Genomic DNA, 22,971 nt, shown 5'->3' on the forward strand with positions numbered 1-22,971 from the left:
ATACAGATAGAGATACATTGTATCTATATGTAGCATGTATATTGCAATGTAATGTATCTGTTACCATATATACAGATATATTGTATCTATATGTAAAATGCATATTGCAATGTAATGTATCTATTCCCATATATAGAGATACATTGTATCTATATGTAATGTGTATATTGCAATGTAATATGTATATTACCATATATAGATAGAGATACATTGTATCCAAATGTAATATGGATATTCCAATGTAATGTATCTATTACCATATATAAGATAAAGATATATCTATGTGTAATATGAATATTACAATGTAATGTATATATTATCACATATACAGATAGAGATACATTGTATCTATATATATGTCTATTACGATATAATGTATCTATTACCACATATACAAATAGAGATATATTGTATCTATGTGTAATATGTATATTGCAATGTATCTATTATCACACATACAGGTAGAGATACATGGTATCTATGTGAAATATGTATATTGCAATGTAATGTATCTATTACCATATATACAGATAGAGATATATTGTATCTATATGTAATACATACATTGCAATGTAATATATATTGTAGCATATACAGATATAGTACTATGGTATCCGTATGTAAAATATATTTCACAAAGTAATGTATCTATCACAACAGATACAGATATGGATATAATGAAATATTACTTGGCCATGAAAAGAAGGAAAGCCTGCCACCTGTGACCATATGGCTAGAACCTGAGTACATTATGCTGAGTGACCTAAGTCAGACAGAGCAAGACAAAGACCATACATCTCACTATATGTGGAATTTAAACAAAAAGAAAAACAAAGCAATGAGAAGGTCGTAGACACAGTGAACAGACTGGTCATTGCAGAGATGGGAAGTCAGGGAGGCCAGAATGTCTGAAGGTGATCAGAGGGAAATCATCCCTCAAAAATATGTCGTTTAGGTGTACACATCCGGCAGAAACCAAAATGAAGCAAAGTGAAGGAAATACTCTATATAAAATTCAGTATTATGTTTAACTCTGATGGGGAGATGGGGAGATACGAAGGGAGCTCACAGGTAGATATAGCTTATTGCCAAGTACGAGCTCTTGAATTCATCATGAAATTACTTAAAATACAAGGCTCTCCTCAGACAAAGACGACAAAAGGACATAAAACAAGGATCACAATTCATTCAAACTCTGGGCAGGTTTTAGGTTTTTGGCATTACTCAATCATTAAGGACTTTACTGACAATGTTTCCTTTTATTTTATCTACTTATTTATTTTTAGGAAATCTGCGGGAACTGGGTCTGTCAGGTTTTTAAAGCCAAGGAGACACGGAGGGTAAAAATGACTTCTAATGCATGGCACACACGGGGGGAGGGGGGCTTTTTTGAACAGGACATAATTTGGAGCCCCGCAAACAAGTAGGAAAGGAACTTGTCCTCAGCATCAAAAAAATGCATCCCGAGAACATACAAGATCATCTGAGCATGCGGTATTTTCCAGAGCTCAGAGCAAGGGGAAATAAAATTATTTAACCTTCCGGCCCCCTCCCGATTAGGAATGCAACTCCGTTTCCTGCAGAGCGAGCTGCTCCTTATTCCAAAACCAGCCTGATAACCCCCCATCCCCATAAAGATAAGGCAGGCGTCATGGAACCAGGCTGCAAGGAAGCCCGAGGGCTGAGAACGCTTACTTCCACTGTCGTCCGGCATCCCGGGCTGCGGGTGGTACGGCGGTTTCGGCTTTGGGTAGAGATCTGCGGGGGAAACGACATTGCATTTTCAGTGCAGAGAAACAGCCTCCTGCCACCAGCGGCCTATACAGCAAGGACGTCGTGCAAGTCCCGATTTTCTGTCTTTTTCACGTTTGTGGCTCACGGTGTCACAGATGGCCACGGACCCGCTGGACATGATTGAGCTGAGAGACGTAAAATCTGAAAACTACAACTTAAAGGGAAAACCACACAAGGGTGCCTGTACACACACACATATACACACGCATGCACACCCACACACACACTGTTCCTAGAAGGTAGCTTCCAAGGTGAAGATGGTGTCGGTAACCTAGAGTTCTAGGTTGCCGACAGGTGCAGGATTAATGGTAAGGATCAGTGTGCAGCCAAAAAAATAAAAAAAAAATAGCCAAAAAAAGGCAGAGAAATTCTCCTGGTGTATTTTTAAATTGATGTCAATGCTTTCTTATTAAACATGGTCTTCTCCTGGGTGTTGGTTATCTCTCTCTCTTTTTCTTTAATTTTAACTATAGTAATTACTTATCTGTAATAAATATGAAATTATGATATGTGCTATATTATATACAAGCGTATGTTAAATTTTTGTTATATAAATATGCTAAATATAATACTTATTCTATACATGATTTAATAATGTATATGATACATATATATTGTGTGTCGTATATATAGTATATAATATACAATTACATGCTATATAATTTAAATATATTGTTTGCTTTATATATAGGATATATGCTATATGATATATACCATATATTATGTATAATTACGTATAATATTATATAAATACGTTACTTAATTTGCATGTATGTCATATATGCTACATTACGTACTACATAATATGCATAATTATTTATTATATTTCATTATACGGTACATAAATATATTAGTTATTTTATGTACAATTTATTTATTTGTGTTTTAAAACACTTTATTTATTTTAGAGAGGGGGGGGCAGGGAAGGGTGAAGAAGGGGGACAGAAAAGAATCTGAAGCAGTGTCCACCCTGAGCATCCAGCCCAACGTGGGGCTCGACCCCATGACCTTGAGATCATGACCTGAGCCGAAACAAAGAGTCGAAGGTTAACCGACTCAGGCTCCCAGGTGCCCATCATGTATAATTTAATAATCTATGTGCTGTCTATCATTCATGGTATGTGTGCTGTATGTGTGCTACAGACTAGTTATAATTCCATATTTTATTTTACTATATGATTTATCATTTATTTTATATATCACTTATTTCATATACCATTTATCGTTTTATATATTTATATATATCACTTATTTTATATATAATTTATCATTATTTATTTTGTATATTTATATATATCATTTATTTTATGTATAACTTATTATGTCATATCATTCATGTATAATTCATCATTATTTATTTCGTATCATTTATATATACCATTTATTTTATATATAATTCATCATTATTTATTTTGTATCATTTATATATATCATCTACTTTATGTATAATTTATCATTATTTATTTCATATCATTTATAGATATCATTTATTTTACGTATAATTTATCATTATTTTATATCATTTTTAGATATCATTTATTTTATATACAATTTATCATTATTGATATTATATCATTTTTATATCATTTATCTTCTATATAATTTATCGTTATTTATTTCATATCATTTATCTTATATATAATTTAAGAACGGGTATCGCACGTGACCTCCCTACTAATCCTATCTAATTACTTATCGCATTATAAAAAAATGCCTGAAACCCATCCCGTGTGTATTACGGAGGCATAATCGACACACCCGACCGGGTCCCTGTGCCCACGTCGGAATCTAGTTAGCCCCCAACCCCCAAAGGTCCCGGCTACCGGACGTTCTTTCTTTCTTATGGGGAGCACGTTCCAGCCCGGCGCCCCAGCAGCCGTCGGACACGCGGTGGGCACGATGCCCCGTGCTGCTCCTGCCCCTGCCGGCCTCGTCGGAGACACCTGGACGCCGCGGGTTCCGACTCACCTGAGTTGGGCTTCTTGGTGGGCTCTGCGGACAAAGAGGGGAAGCCAACCGGTGAGCCCGGAGGATGTCCTGGAGTCCCCACAAGGAGCCGTGCACACCCTCCCAAAAGGCGAAAACTGGAAGGCGGGGAACAGGGCGTGCTCCGGACACGCGTATTTGGGGAAGGGGGTGCAGACAGAAGGGGGTCCGTACCTCCCCGTCTTCCCCCGGGGGCTGTGCCAGGCTGGGGTGGGTGTGAGGAAATCTGAGGGGGGGTCCGCTCGGCTCATAAGCACACGACGTAGAGCAAAGCCTTTCCGGAGGTGAGGGACAGACGCTTTGCACAAAGGCCGACTGAGCCGAGAGCCTCCAGGGCCCGTGGCCGCCTCCCACCAGGAACGTGGCCATGTCTATGGTGGGCAGAGGCACGGAAGGCCAAGACAGGCAGATGGAGACGCTTTCTGCTCCCACAACGCTGCTTCTGTCTCTTCCTTTCACGTGTGTGTTTATTCATTCAACAAACGCCGAGAGCCCACGTGTCTGGGAGAGGGGAACGGGGATGCACACAGCCCCCCAGGCGATCGCATGACCTTGAGGCCAGCCTTTGGGGACATGGACATTGGGCGAGCAGTGCTCAGCGGTGCAAAGCACAGTCTGGGTGAGCCTGGGGGTGAGGTCTGCGTGTGCAGACGGCGGGGACAGGAGGTCAGAGGAGGGAGGACAGGGCTGAGCAGGCCCGGAGGGACCGCTGCGGTGCACAGTGGCCGGGCTGCTTTCAAGCAGACGAGACCACGTGCTCAAACTGCCCCCTGCAGTTTGCATCACGTGTCCTCACGGTCCACCCACCGGCAGGCAGGAGCCAGCGGTCCTCCCTTGCCAGGGCTGCACCAGACTCCCTCTGTGCATGGACCGTGGTCACACACCTTCCAGCCCCCGTGCACAGCTGTCCACGAGCACGCACGTGTGGACATTTGGGTCCCTGCATGTCCTTGTCAGAAGCATCTACCCAGGACGGGAATGGCGGGGTCCTCTGCCAGCGCTGCTTCCAGTGACCCACAGCCTGGCCCCTTCCCACAGCCACATGCCCCTTCTCCGAGCTTTCTATCCCCTCGTACCTGCCGCTCAGGCTGACCTTTAAAAGATGCCACCCGATGCCCTCACCGGGGGCGGCAACCATCCACCCTGGGGGCTACCCTGACCTCCCAGCGGTGCAGACCGGAGGCACTAAAGGCTGAGGACCCCAGTGCAGCCTCACAGGAGAAACAGAGTCCCCACCTTGGCACACCCCTGCTGCCCAGCTACACCCAAATCCAGACCCTCCTACGTGGTCCAGAAGCCAAATAGTCAGCTTTCTGGCAGCAAGAACGGGCAGGTGGCCTTAAAGGTGGTAAAGACAGGGCGTGGGGGTCTCTGGAAACCCATGCCCCCTTTCCAGGGAAAGCAAGCAGCCCCGTCAATGGAGGCAGATGCGAAATCCACTGGGGAAGGGTCCCTAGACCCCCAAGCAACCGCCAAACTATTGCAGAAGCAAAGCCCCCAAGAACTACGGTCACTCACCGGGGTCGTCGAGAGCGTCGGCCAAATCAAAGTCACGCTGACCTGTGGGGGACACAGAGGCCGTTAAGTGGCACAGGCGGGAGGCGTCAGGGGCCCGGGCTCATGGCTGCTGGCGGGTCCCCTTGCCCCGTGCGTCCTCGCTAATCAGACAGGAGCCTCGGCTCAGAGGCCAGCCCACGGTGAGAGCTCAGCAGACCGTCAGAGCGTCTCCACCTCCCCGTGGGGTTGTCCAACAAGTATCTTGCTCCCGAACGGACCACGGGCGTGTTTCCAACACGCCGAGCTCCCGTGCACTCTGCAAACACCGCTGGGCGCTGGGCGGGTGCCAGTGAACCCGGTCAGTCCTGCCTCCCCGCTGTTTCAGGGGGACAAGGTGCGTGAGCACCCTGAAAGGGAGAGAAGAGAGGCAGCGGGCCATGCACTTCTTAAGTGAGCACACCTGGAGGTCTTCCCGGAGGAGGGGGTGGGGGAGCTGTTTCAAAGGTGCCGTTGACGTAGGAGATGTAGGAGATGTAGGAGAACGAAACAGCCCCGTAGTCAGACAGCAGCACATATGAGGCAAGGTAAGTTCCCTCCCCTCCGGGAAGAGAAATGGACATTGTCCATGGGGCCGAATGGGGAACAAACGGGCCGTTAGCCCAGCCCGCACACAAGGCCGTCAGAGCCGCACAAAGAGCTTTACAACAGCCCAAAACGGCCACCACCGGGACTAGCCAGCTTCGCCGTGCTTGTCCCTCTGCTCCCGAAGCCACCGTTTGGGACACGTCCCTGCCCCAACTGTGAAAGGGACACACAAACCCAGCTGTTTTCTGCTATTTATCCCCGAGCTCAAGCCTCCCCCCGCCGAGCGAGACAGCTCGGGTGTTACTTTCACTTTGCAAACTGGGCCTGACAACAAAGTCTTCCCTGACCTCTGCCGGGACGCTGCAGGCCTTTGGCGAGAGACCGTCCCCAGGAGCTGGTCCCGAGCCCCATTTCTGGGTTCCCCCGGGACACGCATGGGCAGGTTTCTGGGGTCTTTTCCTTTCTGTGCTCCGCCCGGTGTGCACGCCCGGCCCGGCCACAAAGCAACCCCTCGCTCTCCAGGACCTTCCCGCTGCTCCTGCCGGAAGCCTCGCGAAGCTCTCTGAACCCGGCCCTCCTCCTCCCCGAGCTCAGACAGTTCTGAGGCTTTCTGGCTGGCGGGGGGGAAACGGGAAGGAAATCTGGGATCTGGGCAGGAGCTAAGACCCTATTTCTGCTTTTTCGCTGGTTCACCTTGGAGACGCTCCGGGTGCATCACTGTGCATGGGACAGGCGGGGAGGGTGGGGTCTCCAGGTCTGGGGACTTACGAGGTCCCTGCGGGAGCAGCGCTGGTGCTGGGCATCACGTCGGACAAAACTCTCTGGAATTCTCCGTGTGTGTTCCTTCACCCGGCGACCCTTATCCACGTGCATTTTCTCTCAAGAAAACCCCAGACCTTTCAAATCCACAGAGGGTGGCCCCCGGCTGCCCCAAACCCCTCTCCTGCTCACGGAGACTCTCCTTCCCACTTGGCTTTGCCCGTTTCGTGCTCCCAAAATTATAAGAGCGTGATCAGAGGATGTTCCCACTTGGGGCCCATTTGAATCCCCTTTTTGGGCGACGATCTTTTTTTTTTTTTTTCTCCAAGCAAACAGCTACACGGAGAGAATTTGCCCATTAAACACGCACACTTGGGCGGCACAGAGCGCGTTCCACCAGGGTGCGGGCAGGGAGTGACCACCTGCCATGTCCAGAACATTGCACTGCCTGCACAGAAGACCCACCGGAAGCCGGGCTGCAGCCCCCTCCCCACACCCCCGGTGACCACAGACCAGGAGCCGGTTTCCGGGGGCCTAATGGGTAGATCGGAATCACGCTGGACCCTCGGGCAGCCTCCGCCGCAGCGGCGCGCTCCACAAAGGAGACCGGGCATTGGGGACGGGGTGACGCCTGGACGCCGGGTGGCCTCCCCGTGCAGCAAGCTTTGCTGGCCAAGCACACGCCTCTGAGGGGCCTGGAGGCCAGCGTGCACCCAGCAGCAGGCCCCGGGGTCCACACGGGAGGCCCCGAGGGGTGGGGGGACGTGCCCTCCTCCAAAATCAATCGCACGGAGCCGCTTCCCACTTTGGGAGGCGCAGGTCCCTCCGCGCGCGCGTCCGCCTGACCAGGAACCGCTTTGCAGCAACCGCTGCCTGTTGCTTGCGCAGGAACAGCCTGGCCCTATCCGCTGCCTCCGGGGCTCTCTCTGGCCGCCTTCATCCAGGGTGGACGCACAGGGCTGCGCATCAACCCCTTTGCAGGGCGGCTGGGGACGTACACCCCCTTCCGTGCGGCTCCTGTGCGCAAACCCCTGGGGCAGGCACTGCTGTTCAGGAATGACCATGGCGCTGCTGTACCAGGGCCTCCTCCCAAAGTTCCAGGCACCACCACAATGACCCCACACCCAGCAAGCTGCTCCCAAGGCCTCGACCACGCCTGTTGTCCCAGATAAGCAAAGGCCTCTGTGTTATCTGCCCGGATCGCCCATCCCAACCGCCACCCGCCTCTCTGAATGCCTGCGCCCAGAGGGCGGGAACCCCATGTGTGGGATGTAGGCTCCCTGACAGCCACCTCTGAATGCATGGCCAGGGAGCCCCCTCGATGCCTTTACAAAGCTCCGCAGCTCTGTGCCTCCTCCCTTCTCAGCAGCACCTTGGCCCAGATGCACGAGCATCCCGAGCTCTGGTGGGTGGAAAGGGGCATGAGGCAGCCACATCTGGAAATGTGGGGATTGCCCTGCCAAGGCTGGTGTGTAAACAGAACTCATGCATGCATGCAGGGGAGGGTCCCCAGGACCTCTTGCATCAGCTGTGGACTCTGGCCAGCATCAGGCGCCCATGGAGGGACCGTCCACTCCTGCGAGGCAGGGGGAACTGGCCAGGCACCCAGCGCTCTCCAGAGGGGCTGTGGCCAAGGCGTGGCAAGGGTCCCCATGCAGTTCAGATCCTAGCTGGGCTGGGAGCTCACTCGGGCTGACGAGGCCACTGCTGGGGAGACACCCAGGGAGGGAGGGACGGTGCTCACGAGGCCGTCGGCATTATTTTCCACCCGGAGCACATGACGCGGCTCATGTCCCAAGACCTGTTTCTCATCTGTTTTCTCCTTTTGCTCAGCAAGCTCGGGAACTTTTAATCAAACCCACATGTGCTGGATCTGGGACCCGGGGTGGGGGGGAGTAGCATCATGTGTCCTGGGGTTGTGATGCTGGCGATTCCGTTGGGATCCCGGGGATGTGGGCTTATGGTGGCTCACGCTGGTCGGGAGGCTGATGGTCAGCGTTATACGCAGCAGCCCCCTCCCTCCACCAAAAAAAAAAAAAAAAAAAAAAAACTATTCGGGGTCTTTGAGTAGCTACTGGAGGAGAACGGTCGTCTCCAGGAGCCAGGAACCAGTCGGAACGCCAACCCCCGTCGACCCTGACACTCCCACTGTTCCCTAGTGCCCTCAGCGTGCCCTGAATTTCTCAGCTCCGATGTGGACCCTCGAGTCCACATGACCCCCGGAATCCTCAAACAGCAGGACCGTGCTTGGAGGAATCATCATGGCACGCCGATGCCGTGAGGGTCCCCATTGTCTGCCCGGCCACGACGGACCTCTACGGGAGCCAGGAGCCACGCCCAAGCCCACGCCCAAGCTCCCCCTACAACCACGGGATACCCTGACTCTCTACTATATCTGCATCAGGTCGAGGAATGTATGCGTTGTTTCTTCACATAGGATTTGACTGATTTCCCTGAGTTGCGGGGCTAATTGAAAGCAAACTTCGGGGTCAGTTGCTGCCCAACGCCTGCCTCCCCAAGGCTCCCGTCTGTAGGACACGTTCCCTTCCTTGATGCTTCCCCTCTCTGGGGACGTCGCTGGAGCAGGGATGCCCAGAGAGCCAATCCTGACTTTCCCCAGGCCAATCCTTTCAATCGGCTCCATTGTTCTTAAAAATATATATATTAATGTGCAGAACGCATATTTTCGGAGGTCTTCCCCAGGGTAGGGAAAATTAACAGCGCGTGTATTAGGTTTGCACGGACAGTGATAAGGAGCCCGGGGTGCGGTCCGCAGGTGGGTGGGGGGTGCATCGCCGCTCCCGGCTCCGCTTCCTCTGGAACAGCTGTGCCTAAATCTGTAAGAGTTTTGGGGTGCTTCCAAGGTTTCTGTTTTCCTGCAGCAGCAAGGGTTATGCAAGAGGGCTGGGTTCTCAGGCTGCACAGCTGCATGCCCGTTCAGGGACACCAGGAGGGACTCTCTGTCCAGGGACAGCAGTGAAGACCCTCTATGGAGATGAGATGGTGGTCCCTGGAGCCCCATGCCACCCTCCTGATCCTGAAGCTCAGGGCAGTGGAATATCTCCTGCAAGGTCAACCAGTTGTCCCGGTTCCTAGCGTCCCAGGTCCCCTCTGGATGAAACCCCACCACCCTAACAGCATGCACAGTCCCGGGAAGGGAAAGTACTTGGTCACAAGGGACTAATGGATGGTCATTGGTGACGAAAGGCAAGACATACGTCGTGAAATGCAGACAAGGCAATATCGGAGGCTGTGTCCTAGACCTTCCCAGAGGGACACGTGCACATGGACCTCCGAGGACGTGGGTGACACACAGCCTGTGCTACCACAGCCCTGGGTGTGCCTGAGAGCTGCCTTTCTCTCCAGGTCCTCGGAGAGACTGAGGCGGCAGGCTGTGGGCTTCCCACCCAGTCCTGGAGGGCGGAGGCTAATGCCTCCTGAGGCCTCCCTCCTGGGCGTGTAGACCCTGTGTGCTCACACGGCCACCCCTCTGCGCCTATCCACATCCACTCTTCTTAGAGGGACCCCAGTCCTATGGGATGGGGGCCACCCTAGTGACCTCATTTTACTGTAATCCCATCTCTCAAGACCCCCACCTTCAAATACAGCCCCATTCTGAGATCTTGGGCTTTAGGCTGCATCCTATGAATTTTGAGGGGACACAGTTCAGCCCATAACAGACTTAAACCATGGAATCACCATAATCATTCTGCTGGGATGGATGGGAGGCCCTAACGCGGCCCCACTCCTAGCGGGGAAAGAAAGGAGATTTTCAGCGGAACTGCACAAGGACAGGCCACGTACATTCCTCATCCTCAGAACTTCTGTCTCCACGCCTCTCAGACCCTCAAGGGCATGCGTTATCAGCCCATAATCCTCTTAGGAGCTGATTCTGGTTCAGCAGGTCTGGGCGAGGCTGAGACTATCCTTCTCAGCAGGTCCCAGGGGGTGTTGGAGCTGTTGGCCCCGGGGACCCTACTCTGCAGACATCCTTCCTCTCAGCTCTGTCCAGGTCATGGAAGCTCCCAGGATCTGAGAGATCGTCACCCCCTTCAAGAAAATAAGAGCCAAAGAAGAGCCCTAGGCTGTTTCTTCCCATGAGTAGGAGGGAAGTTAGCTATGGGAGCCTTGAAAACGAGAGACGTCATCTGGGGTGGGGACACTAGATGCTTCCCTCGTGACCTGGGTAAGCGGCAGGAGCTCACCGAATTCCCGACACAGGAGGACCACCTACAAATCCAGGAATGCATCCAAAGTGGGGCTCCAGGAATGGATGGTGGGGTGGGAGACTGCGTCTTGACCCCACCCCCTCCAATTCTGATGACCGCCACCCAGCAAAGTTCTCCAACTACCTCCCCCGGGGATCACCATCTGTCCAGATCATATTTTATTGGGATCCACAAGGATAAAACCAACTACCAGTACAAAAAGTTTTGGGAGAACTCTTGAGAATGGTTTCCTCCAGGGTCACCTGGGAAACCCATCCGAACACTCACAGCAGAAGGCACAAGGCTTTGCGAGCTTTGCCACCTCCGTTCTCAAGAATGTAGCAAATTCTACAGCAACTGTCCTCACCAGAGGGACACCTTCTTCAAGGGTGTAGCTAAGGTCATAGGGAAGGTGGGGATGCTAAAAGATTTAACAGACCTGGCTCCGCTCCACTCTAGCACCAGAAACAAACATAGGAGTTATTTCTGATGACAGAGTTGCAGGAGACCCAGAGGGCTGAGGACAGGCACTTTGGAACCCTCCAGAATACCTGCAGACTTGGTGTCTCAAGCAGTGGAAGTAGAAACATGAAAACCTCCCCAAAGTTTCATATTTTGTGTCTATGTGGACAGGCTTCAGTGCCGGGATATTTGGTCAAAGGCTAGTGTAGATGTCACTGTGCTGGTATGCTGTCAATGGGACTGTCATCTGCAATCACATACTGCGAAAGCCCATCACCGTCGGTAATGTGTGGGTCTCCTCCATTTGTTGAAGGCCTTAAATGCAGTGAGTGAGGTTTCCCAGAGAAGAAGGGCCACACGGCAGTGTTGTGTCCTAGCTGAGTTGCTAGACTGCCCTGAAGGTTTTGCCAGCCCCACAGTCCTGTGAGGCAATTCCTTAAAATAGATTGGAGTCTATAGATTTATGATGATGATAAGGACAATGATCATAGATAGATAGGTGGATGGATGGGTAGTTAGATAAATGGTGCATGGGTAGATGGATGGATGGATGGATGATGGATGGATGGATGAATGGGTGGATGGATGGATGGACAGAAGAATAGACAGATGGATAGAAACATAAATGATGGATGGATGGATGGATGGATAGGTCAATGGATGGATGAATACATAAATCATGGATGGATGGATGGATGGATGGATAGTTAGATGGGTGGATGGATGGATGGATGGATGGACAGATGGATAGATGGACAGAAGAATGGATGGATGGATAGAAACATAAATGATGGATGGATGGATGGATAGGCCAATGGATGGATGGATACATAAATCATGGATGGATGGTTGGGTGGATGGATGGATAGATAGATGGATGGATAGATGGATAGGTGGATGGTTTGTTGGATAGATGGATGGATGGATGGATGGGTAGATGGATGGATGGATAGAAGAATGGATGGATGCATAGAAACAAATGATGGATGGATGGATAGGTCAATGGATGGATGGATACATAAATCATGGGTGGATGGATGGATGGATGGATGGACAGATGGATGGATGGATAGTTAGATAGATGGGTGGATGGATGGATAGATAGATGGACAGATGGATGGATGGATAGAAGAATGGATGGATGGATAGAAACATAAATGATGGATGGATGGATAGGTCAATGGATGGATGAATACATAAATCATGGATAGATGGATGGATGGACAGATAGATGTATGTACGTAATGGTGGACAGACTTTAGGTGGATAATACTTAGATCCATACATCAGACTCTGATGGAGACTCTCCTGCTAACGTAAGATTTCCCAACCTGAGCTCCAGCAGCATTTGGGGCTGGATCCCTTTCTGACATGTGCAGCAGACATGGGGCGGCCTCCTTGGCCTCCACCCATTTGAGGACACCACCTGACCCACTCACAGGCGTGACCCCCAAACACAACTCTAGATATTGTCCAGTGTCCCCTGGGGACAAAGCAGCCCCCATTGAGAACAGCGGGCTGCAGCGTGTCTGCCTGGGGGATGTCCCTTCCGGCCTGGCTGTGCTGGCTGTGGATGCACGGTTGAATGGGGAACCCCAGAGCAGCTGGCCGCTTGTGCCACGGATCCATGGGTCTCCACCCAAGGGTAAACCAGATGGCCTGGTGCTTACTCATCATCCATCCCAGGGAGCCCTGACTCTGCACAGCGTGACTCTGGGTGCTTCTGAACCTACAGGTCCCAAGCCCCACCCACATACCAAAGAAGCCTATCAAGGGGGCAGCACCTTACAGGGTATCTTTAATCCAGCTCCCTCCCAGATGACTCTGCACAACACGGCGGAGAACCACTGCCCTACATAGCTGGGCAGGTTTGGCTGCAATGAGACAGGCTTAAACGCCTCATCTAAGGCTTGGCCTTCACACCCAGAGATCAGCTAGATCGAACGTCATTGAGGGTCCACGAGGAACGAGGCAGAATTAAGGGAGACTCTTGGTTGGCTGATTCTGGGGTGCGGTCAGCGTGGGCTACAGTCCCGTGGCCCAGCATGGCTTGGCCTGTTGCCTCAAGCACGGATCCCACTGTCCACGTATCAGCCAACCACAACGCCCCACAGAGCTGGGTGCAGCACCATAAGATAATAAGACGTTGTGATAACATATATACAAGATCCTGTACGTTCAGGGGGGGGAAATCATGCATAAAGATAGGTCCTTCCTTCTTTCTCGACAGAAGAGAAACAAACCGCAAGCTGGCCTTGGCAAGTCTCATTTCTGCTTCTGCTTCCTGACGGCAGAACCTCAGGCCTGTGATGGAACTCCACCCGGTGCCTCAGTGTAGCCATCTCTAAGGCGGCGGCAAGCACGGCCCCATCATGGGGCCGGGAGGGAGATGCGTGCGTGGGGTACAGGACACGAGGCTGTCACGGAAGGAATTTGGTGCCCACGGGCCACAGCCTAACCCAGCGGACGTTCCCACCAATGCCTGAGGAACCGAGTGTCTCCTGAGAAGGAATTTGCCCCCTTCGTCCCTGAAGCATCAGATGGATGGCACCAGGCAGATCTCACTGTCCCAAGGGGTTTGCTGAGCCTCCCGCTGTCCCCACACGGTGACGACATCAACCCTGGGACATGCTTTCCTGGAGGTCAGGCTGGGTCTGCCGCTGGGCAGCTCCGTCTTAAAACCAGCACCTGCCCTTCAGCCCCTGGGAGGATGAATGCGGGGACGGACCTGTCCCTGCACACAGGGGCTCGGGAATGTGTCCCATCCCGGCGGAGATCGCCAGCGGACCCTCACCACCTTCCCACCGGCCCCCAGACAACCTACGCCCCCGTCCCTGAACACACCCCGAACAGGAAAAACAGGACGCACCACGACGGGGACGTGGGAACACAATCCTGCCTTCCTACCCTACAGCATGTCCCACCCCACCTTCGTCCCCCCGTCCCCATGCTTGCAAGGAGACCATGAAAATGACCAGAGGGGCTGTTTCAGTCCCCTAGCTCATGGGTTCCCAACCGTTCCCAAAGAGCCTCCTGCCACACCCTCCTACAAACAAACACCCCCTCCCCACCCCTTCCTGCATCTGGAACGAGCCGCCGCGATCTCCAGGGGCAGCTCCGGGCATAAACAACTCCCACGACTTTTCTTTTGCAACCAGGAAAGCTCTCCTTTATCCAAGAAGCCGCAGAATCCAAACCCGCGTGCCAGCTCTGGGTTAACCCGATGAAAATCGGCCGAACTGATCTTTTCCATCGGGAACCAGGACTTGAAAAGACCCTTTGCCCCTCGCATTGAGTTTAAATCACGGAGGAGGAGTTGGAAACGCAGAGCGGAAGGGCCCAGAGCGCCGCTTGCTTCCCACCGCTGGGGGCCCGTGTTCTGCCGTTCTGGGTCCGGGTTCCTGGCTCCAGAGTGACCCGCGGTCCCCTCTGCCCTCTCAGAATCCACCAGTCCCGTGTCCTCTAATCGCATCTGGCAGCTTCTCCCCATTTTTCAGCAGAAGCAGCTCAGGAAGGAGTTTTGAGAAGGAACCAGACAGCACCCACGGCGACTTCCCTCGGGGCCGAGTCGGCTCTTACCTTGCACGTGCGCCAGGAAGCTCAGCACCGAGACCCAAAGGAGGCCCCAGCGGCTCTCCATCCTTGGCGGCAGCAGGAAGGAGCCTCCTTGACGGCCGCAGCCCAGCGGCGCGCGTGAGATCCGGCCTCCGAACCCCACCCTCCGTGTGTGTGTTGACTTCCTGTCTCCCAGCTTGGAAGGAAGGGAGGCCAAGTTCCAAGCGGAAAGTCTGAACCCAGTTGCAATCCCTTTGCCAAAAGCTAATGGGGCCCGTGCTCAGACGACAAACCCCACAGCCGGGGCAAGCGAGGCCCGTGTGTGCACGCTGGAGGTCGCCCCGGGCCTCCCCAGAGCAGGGCTCGCTGGCGGACGCTTTGCAAGGCGGGGAAACAGGCACCACCCGGCAGCAAGCGGCCTTCCCGGCTTGGGGAAGCTGGCACACCTGCTCGGTAGCTCTGCTCCCTGCCAGCGTGGGAGGCGCCCCTGAGATCAAAGCGTTGCCATCCCCGAGCCTGGGAAGGACGCTCCCTGTCCACAGATCTGTGAATTCCAAGCTCCCTGCTTCCCCACAGGGGGATTTCAGGACGAGCTCATGCATTCTTCCTACAAACACGGGGGACACAAACATCTTCTGAGCCAGGCCCACATTGGGTGCCGGGTTTGCGGCGGTGAGGAAGGCATCGTTGTGGACAAAGAGGAGGGGACATCGAAGGTTAAGCCCGACGGTGGCCGGGGGGGCATTGCATCAGGCAGGGACACACATCGAGGCCTTGGGGGCGGGGTGGGGAGGACTGGCAGGCGCTGAACTCAGCTGGGTGTCAGAAAACTCTTCTGGGGAGGGCAGTGGCCTCGAGAGGACTGTAAAAGCTGAGAAGGAAGGATGCAAGATGGGACGGACAGAGCATTTGGGCCAAGAAATAAGTGTCTATTGTTTGAGCCACCCAGTTCTTGGTATCTTGTCATACCAGTCCAGATGGACAACTGTGCCAAGTAGGACAAGTGCCCCAGAGGCAAAGAGTAGCCATTATTTGCCTCCTTCCTCGTCGACGTAGAGTGTGACTTAGCTCATGTCATGTGACAGCATCTGATAGAGCACCCATGATATTCCGTACATCTGGGGGGGGGATAATTTGTCGGCTAAACCATTCCTTGTCCATATAGGGAGGGGGTGTGGCATGTGAAGGTCAGTAGGGTTGCACAGTTGATACTGGGGCCCATTCACTGCTTTGTGGGCCATCAGAACAGAGAATAGAGACTTTGCCCTGGTATTTATGGACTTTGTCCGACTCTACGTTTACAGATAGTCCATATTTCAAATTGAAATGTATCACAGCCAACGTTGAAAGCAGCCCAAGGTCCATTGTATTTTGTGCCTCCTTTTGTCCCGTAGGAAAGGCAGCTAGTGACCATGTGAAATGAAAGGGCAGGACCTAGTGAAAGTCATCTTACACCTGTTCCTTCCTCCTGACCCATCCCACCAAAATCAGGGTCGTGAAGCCTCTGAGTTGGGCCTTCAAGCACAAGTACAAATTTGATGGAGAGAAAGGGAAGGGAGAACATTCCGGGAGAGCAAACAGGAGGTGTGGACCTCTTGAGTCCCATCTTTGATAATAAGGTCTGAGCCGGGTCCCTTGAGGATTAAAATAACGACAGGTCAGGTCTTGACTTTGCTAGTCCTGGTTGCTGTAGGAAGATCTCAGTTCTGCAGGATGGTGGGAACCACATCGCACCCGTAATCAGGGGAGCATGGAGATGGGATCCTCTTGGGAAGAGAAGCCCACCAGTGCCCAGGAGATGAGTTAGTTACAGAGGGGGCTGAGTTTGATGCAAGGAAGTCACAAAAGCCTTTGATGTCATGCTGGGGGAGATGACATCAGGCAGAGGTGGGCAAACCCAACAGTCATGGGGTGGGGTGGTTTCAAGCATTCTTTGGAGAGAGAACCAATGGAAATATGGCACCCGTATCCTACCACAAGAGGACCCTTCTGCAGATCTGGAGAAATTGCAGTCCGTAGCGTATGGCAGAGCTAGGATTCAAAGCCAGGCAGCCAGGGGGCACCTGGGGGGCTCAGTCGGTTAAGTATCTGACTCTTGATTTTGGTTCAGGTCATGATTTCAGAGTCGTGAGGTCAAGCTCTGCGTGGGGCTTCCTGCTCAATGCAGAGTCTGCTGGAGATTCTTTCTCTCCCTCCACCCGCTCTCTCTCTCCCTCTCAAATAAATAAATAAATCTTTAAAAACCATCTAAATCCAGACAACCGGAGTCCCAGACTCATGCGTCCTATTGAAGGCTGGCCCGAAGCCTGGGTTCAAAAACCACCTGTTACGTTAAACGGAGAGGAAATTGGATGAAGGCGGCTGGTGAAGGGAATGGAGGTGACCATGCAGACATCCGTCTTTGGTCCAGCGTGTGTTGGGTTGACCCTAAAATGAGAGAGCCAAGTCAAGAGTGATGTCCGGTGCTTGGAGTGAAGAGAGAACTCTGGCTCAGGACCAGTTGGCTTTTCGTTGAGTGAAGAGGGCGTCTGTTTTTTTCTGGTTTCCTGAGTATTCTTTACGTCTCAAAGTCTCATGTCTGTCATCCATCAACTACTTGGCAATTACCTGCTTGGTGTCAAGCACAGAAGGGCGTGTGACACTGAGCTAACTCAACAGGCACCATGCCCTTGAGAGATGGACAGATCGGTGTTTTCGGCTGAGCTGTGTCTCCTCGGAAAGTCACGTCATGGTCCTCAGCACCAGGAGCTCAAAATGGAGCCTTGTTTGGAAACAGGGTTCTTGCCAATGTAGTTAGTTAGGAGGACCCAGGTGGGCCCAGAGAAGTGGACCTTCGCATGGTGATCCAGGTGGGACCTAAATCCAATGACATTGCAAGACGTAGACGCGGAGAGACAGGGACGCAGAGGAGACGCCACGTGAAGATGGAGGCAGAGATGGGAGGCACATGGCCATGAGCCCAGGGATGCCTTCAGAAGGCGTCAAGCCCAGATGCCTGGAGCTCCAGAAGCTGGAAGAGGCAGGAAGGACCTTCTCCAAGAGGTTCAGGAGGGAGCTCAACCGTGCCCCACCTGGATCCCAGTGGTCCTGCCCCGCCTGGATCTCAGCATCCCTGCCCCGCCTGGATCTCAGACATCTGGTCTCCAGACCTGGGAGACTTGATGAATTCCTGTGGTTTTAAGCTGCCTGATGGGTAATTCTTTGTCACAGCAACAACGAGACATTCCTCGATGTTCCTTTTTTGGAAACAAAAGACCAGAAAGGTACTGACTATGCATAAGCCTTTTTCTTTTAGTGCAGATATTAGCCCCCAAGACCGCCGTGCGACGTATCGGCGGACCATCACCACGGTCACGCTAGGAAAGCTCCGTTGTGTTCATCAGCGCCGTTGCCCATGCACCTGCCACATACGCACGTCCTTCATGCCGGTGTGGGTTTTCCCCCCTTCCCATCAGCACTAGGGCTCGGACACAACGGTACTGTTCTCGAACACGGGTGGAAGCCCAACCGAAGGCACTTCCCACGTGCCCGTTTGTCCTCCCTGATACGCAGGCCCGAGTGAAAAACTGAAGGCGCTCACGTTACATAAGAGCACTTTTGTGGGACCCAGAGCCTGGTTTTCCCGTGGCCGCCCCAAGGTGGAGAATGTGCGGCAGAAAAAAGGCTGCCTGGGGCACCCGGTGACCGGCCACCGTCGATACAGCCAGGAAAGCACTCAGTTCTGGGGAAGAGGGTTCGAGGGGTCATGTGCCGTCATTCAGTGCTCTGTCCCCTCCGGGACCCGTGGTGCCAGCTGGGACGGAAACCGTCTGAGTCTGCAAAATGTGCAAAAGAGGTTTCTTCCTTCCTTCCCTCGTTCCGTTCCTTTCCGTTCCCTTCCCTTCCCTTCCCTTTCCTTTCCCTCATTCCGTACAAAAGACTAAACAAAAACAAAAAGCAAACCAGACAAACCCACACTATCGACGTTGCAGGCATTTTACAGAACAACCAGATTCTTTACATCTTCAGTTTCAAATCCGTCTGCCAATCCGGGGATGTTTTCCTCGTTTTCCCAGACTTGACGGCCGCGTGTCCGTAAGACCCTGTGAGGACGCCTCCTGACCCAGCGACACACGCTGACCGACCCTTGCCGGCCGCCTCCCTCCACGCTTCGGGGAAACGTACAAACTCACCATTTCCAAAAGGCTCAGAACCGTCTGGCCCACGGCATTTGTGCCCAAGACACACACACACACACACACACACACACAAATACATCCTGGTTGTGAAGGCGTTTTCTAAACCACCTTCCCCTACACACACAAAAGAGCTGGATTTAGCCTAAACAGATGTGAAAAGAGCAACGAACCCTGAGGTTTTCTGCATTTTTTTTTTCCCCCGGGACCTGGAGATGCACGTGTGCCTCTAGCGTCTGGAGATCCGGATCTGGTTCCGTCCACCCAGAGCCATCCGACAGCGAGGCTAGGGACGCAGGGCACTCTGGGGTGCACACAGGGGTGTGTGTGTGTGTGTGTGTGTGTGTGTGTGATGCTTTCAGGAAACCTGCATATCCGATCCCAAACTCCCCGCGGGACCGTCGAGTGCGGCAGGGGACGTGCTCGCAAAGACGTTTTCTCCCCATTTCCCTGAGCAGGAAAAGGAACAGAAACACCGCCCTGTGGGCAAACTTGCAAAACCGCACAGTCCGTGCCAGAAAACAGACACCGAAGGCCACATCTGGGTGAGTCCGTGTCCCCGAAGCGTTCACAATGGGAACCACAGGCAGATGAGTGGTTTTCCAAGGACGCAGTTGAATTGTGTCCATCCCCTGCTCTGTTCCTGACCCCCAAATCCCATATTGGAGCCGTCCCTGGAAATCCTGCAGAATGGGAGCTTTGCTGGACATCGGGGAAGGGTCCGTGAAATTGGTTAGGACGGGGTCACGCCGGACTCAGGTGGGACATGACCGGTGTGTGGTGTTTCCAGACCAACAGGGACGTTTGCATAGAGACGGGCACATGGAGGCAGTGTGGGGCCAGCCAAGGGACGCCCAGGCCTTCCAGCTGCTCCAGGGAGTGGGGACACGGACAGGGAGCAGACTGTCCCTGGAAGGCTCTACCAGGAACCAGCGTGGAGCCCAGCGCAGTCCTGGACTTCGGGTCTCCACAACAAGGACACAACATGCTTCTGTGGTTTAAGGGTTTCCCACCCGTGGTATGAGCTGCTACATGCAAGATGGACAGGAGTCTTTTTGCTGACCTCTTTGTCCATCTGCACCCCACGATGGGGCAGAACGACCCCTATCCCAGTCCGGTGACACGGGGCAGCTCCCAGGTGCAGGACAGACAGGAGCAGGAAGGAGAAGCCGGCCTCCAGGGAAGCCGGCTTCCAAGAAACTGGGCTGGGTGCACAAGCCACGTCTGGCCATATGTGGCCATCCCCGGAGCAGCGGAACGCGACACGCTGTTCCCTTGTCAGGCATTCCTGGCCGGAGACGGTCCCGGGAACTGGCCACGGCCGAGGTTGGAAATCCTTGCAGGCCTCCCCAGCTGTGCCCCATCAAGGACCAAAGGGTCACTGGGTCCATCTCTGCAAGGCACGCGGGATCTGGGGAAACCACCCTATTTGGCTGTTACAGGAGGGAGAGAGCCACACGCATTCGGAAAACGAGAGATCTGGACGACCACGAAACGTGATGCGTGGACACAAAGCTTCAAAGTCTACAAAATGTTCCTACATCCCCAAATGTGCCTGTTCTTGCGGAATTTTAAAACCACACAGAGTTGGGTGCCTGTGGGTGGCTCAGCTGTTGAAGCGTCTGCTTTCGGCTCAGCTCAGGATCCCGGGGTCCTGGGATCGAGCCCTGCCTCGGGCTCTCTGCTCAGCGCAGAGTCTGCTTCTCCCTCGCTTTCTGCCTCCTGCTCTCTCTCTCTCTCTCTATAAATAAAATCTTTATAAAAATAGGTTAAAAATAATAAAAGGATGCAGAGTCCTAAAAACCACTGAGACGGCAGACTGCATTGGGGGCTGTGGGATGTGGGTTGTGTGGTCTTGGGTCGCACGTGGTCGTTGGACCCTCATGTGTCACAGGAGCAGGACAGCCACGTCATCTGTCCCCTAGTCACAGGACCCCGGTCTCCTACACTGGTCTCAGCCCAAACAGCTCCCGTACGGGACGCATAGACCAGGAGGATTCCACGATTGCGTCCCGTGTACCTTCAACTCCGAGAACCCACACGGGTTTCCACGTTCAGGAACTTCCCACGTTCCTGCTCCCACGTTCGGGAACAAAAGCTTCACTCCACTGCAGGGGGGTGGGGGAGAAACAGAAATGATAACAACAGGAACAAGGACACGTGTAAAAATGGGCAAACGGTGTCTTCAAGTGTCTCCCCCATAAACGGCCGGCAAATGGATTTTCCCACACATTCCCCAACCCCGCCTGCGTGGAGAGAAATGTAACGTCAAACCAGGGATTCGATGCCGCGTTTTCCACAGGTTGGCAAGGCCCATAGTGTCTGCACAGCTTTTGGAGGACACTTGAGTCAGCAGCGGGAACATCAAGAATTTGCCCAATCTTTGTGCATTTAGGCTAAACACACACACACACACACACACACACCCTAACAAAGCTGACCTCAGACACTAATAAATAAATGCACACACGTTTGCACAAATGTTCAATGTCCGCGTTTTCCTGAGGCCGACAACCTGTACCCAGCTCACGCTGGTTGGCTAAAGGCTTTCGAACTGAGCTTTAAACCCTCTAACTGGGTTCCGGCCTCCCGCTAGCCCTACAGAAATTTCCTTTTTTTAAAGGATTTTTTAAAAAAAACTTTATTTATTGGACAGAGGAGAACACAAGCAGGGGAGCGGCAGGCAGAGGGGAAAGCAGGTTCCCTACTGAGCAGGGAGCCCGGTGGGGGGCTCGATCCCAGAACCCCGGGATGGAGACCTGAGCTGAAGGCAGAAGCTTCACCCATGGAGCTCCTCCAGGCATCCCCCACCAACATAAAAATTTCTAATACTGATTTCAAAACCATAACCCTAAGATTCTTCATATAAAAGCTCAGAAATAATTAAATGAGGCCATTTTCGTCAAGGAGGAAGAGTACTCGTGCAGTTCCTTTCCAGTCAGTAGGGAACAGCAGGAGCTCGTCCGCCACCAAGCAGTGTTACCCCAAAGTTAGAGCAATGTCTCCCACCCCAGCAATTAACACACTCGGTAAAGACATGACCATTAGCCAATTTCCACCAAAAACCCACATGGAAGAAGAGGGAACTATCTGAACACAGGGGCGATATCTAATTCGGGGGAGTATCTGACTCAGAGGAGTATCTGATATACAGAGAAGATCTGACTCAGGGGAGTAGCTGAAATGCCGAGGAGTATGTGATGCAGGGGAGTATCTGAATGTACAGAAGTACCTGATGCAGGGGAGTATCTGCAAGCAAGGGAATATCTCAAGCAAGGGAGTATCTGAATACAGAGAAGTATGCAATGTAGGGGAGTATCTGAATACAAGGGAGTATCTGAATAGAGAAGTATGAATGTAGGGGAGTATCTGAAAGCAAGGGAGTATCTGAACACCGAGAAGTATGCAATACAGGGGAGTATCTGATGCGGGGGAGTATCTCAAGCAAGGGAGTATCTGAATACAGAGAAGTATGCAGTGCAGGGGAGTATCTGGATGGGGGAGTATCTAAAAGCAAGGGAGTATAGAGAAGGGAATATAGAGAAGTATCTAATATAGGGGAGTATCTGAATGTATAGAAGTATCTGATGCAGGGGAGTATCTGAATGCAAGGGTGTATCTGAATACAGAAAAGTATGCAATGCAAGGGAGTATCTGATGCAGAGGAGTATCTCAAGCAAGTGATTATCTGAATACAGAGAAGTATGCAATACAGGAGTATATGATGCAGGAGAGCATCTCAAGCAAGGGAGTGTCTGAATACAGAGAAGTATGCAATGCAGGGGAGTATCTGGATGCTGAGAAGTCTTCGTTCCTGATGCACCAAGACCAGTAAAGGAAAGTAGGCAGCGAAAGAAAACCCCCAAAAACACAGCGGCACACTTGGGTTGATCGTCCGTCCTACAGTCCCAGAAAAGGGACCACGGGGTCCAGCCCACTGGTTTCCACGG

At 52.4% G+C, this 22,971-nt stretch overlaps 1 protein-coding gene across 2 annotated transcripts in view; it reads right to left on the reverse strand.

The window, feature by feature from the left end:
• XG (Xg glycoprotein (Xg blood group)) overlaps positions 1 to 15,254 on the reverse strand; it is a 32,938-nt gene extending 17,684 nt beyond the window's left edge. The window contains exons 1-4 of one of the 2 annotated variants that reach the window (XM_044235032.1): positions 14,871 to 15,254; positions 5,299 to 5,340; positions 3,763 to 3,786; positions 1,696 to 1,758 (exon numbers count right to left, since the gene is read on the reverse strand). In XM_044235032.1, the coding sequence (XP_044090967.1) occupies positions 1,696 to 1,758; positions 3,763 to 3,786; positions 5,299 to 5,340; positions 14,871 to 14,931 (190 nt within the window). In that variant the 5' untranslated portion in view covers positions 14,932 to 15,254. The remainder of the gene's footprint in view (positions 1 to 1,695; positions 1,759 to 3,762; positions 3,787 to 5,298; positions 5,341 to 14,870) is intronic. The other variant, XM_044235031.1, reaches the window with a different exon arrangement.
• Positions 15,255 to 22,971: the final 7,717 nt, after the last annotated feature.

The sequence above is a fragment of the Neovison vison genome, chromosome X (genome assembly GCF_020171115.1).
Source record: "Neovison vison isolate M4711 chromosome X, ASM_NN_V1, whole genome shotgun sequence".
In the NCBI taxonomy this organism is placed as follows: Eukaryota; Metazoa; Chordata; class Mammalia; order Carnivora; family Mustelidae; genus Neogale; species Neogale vison.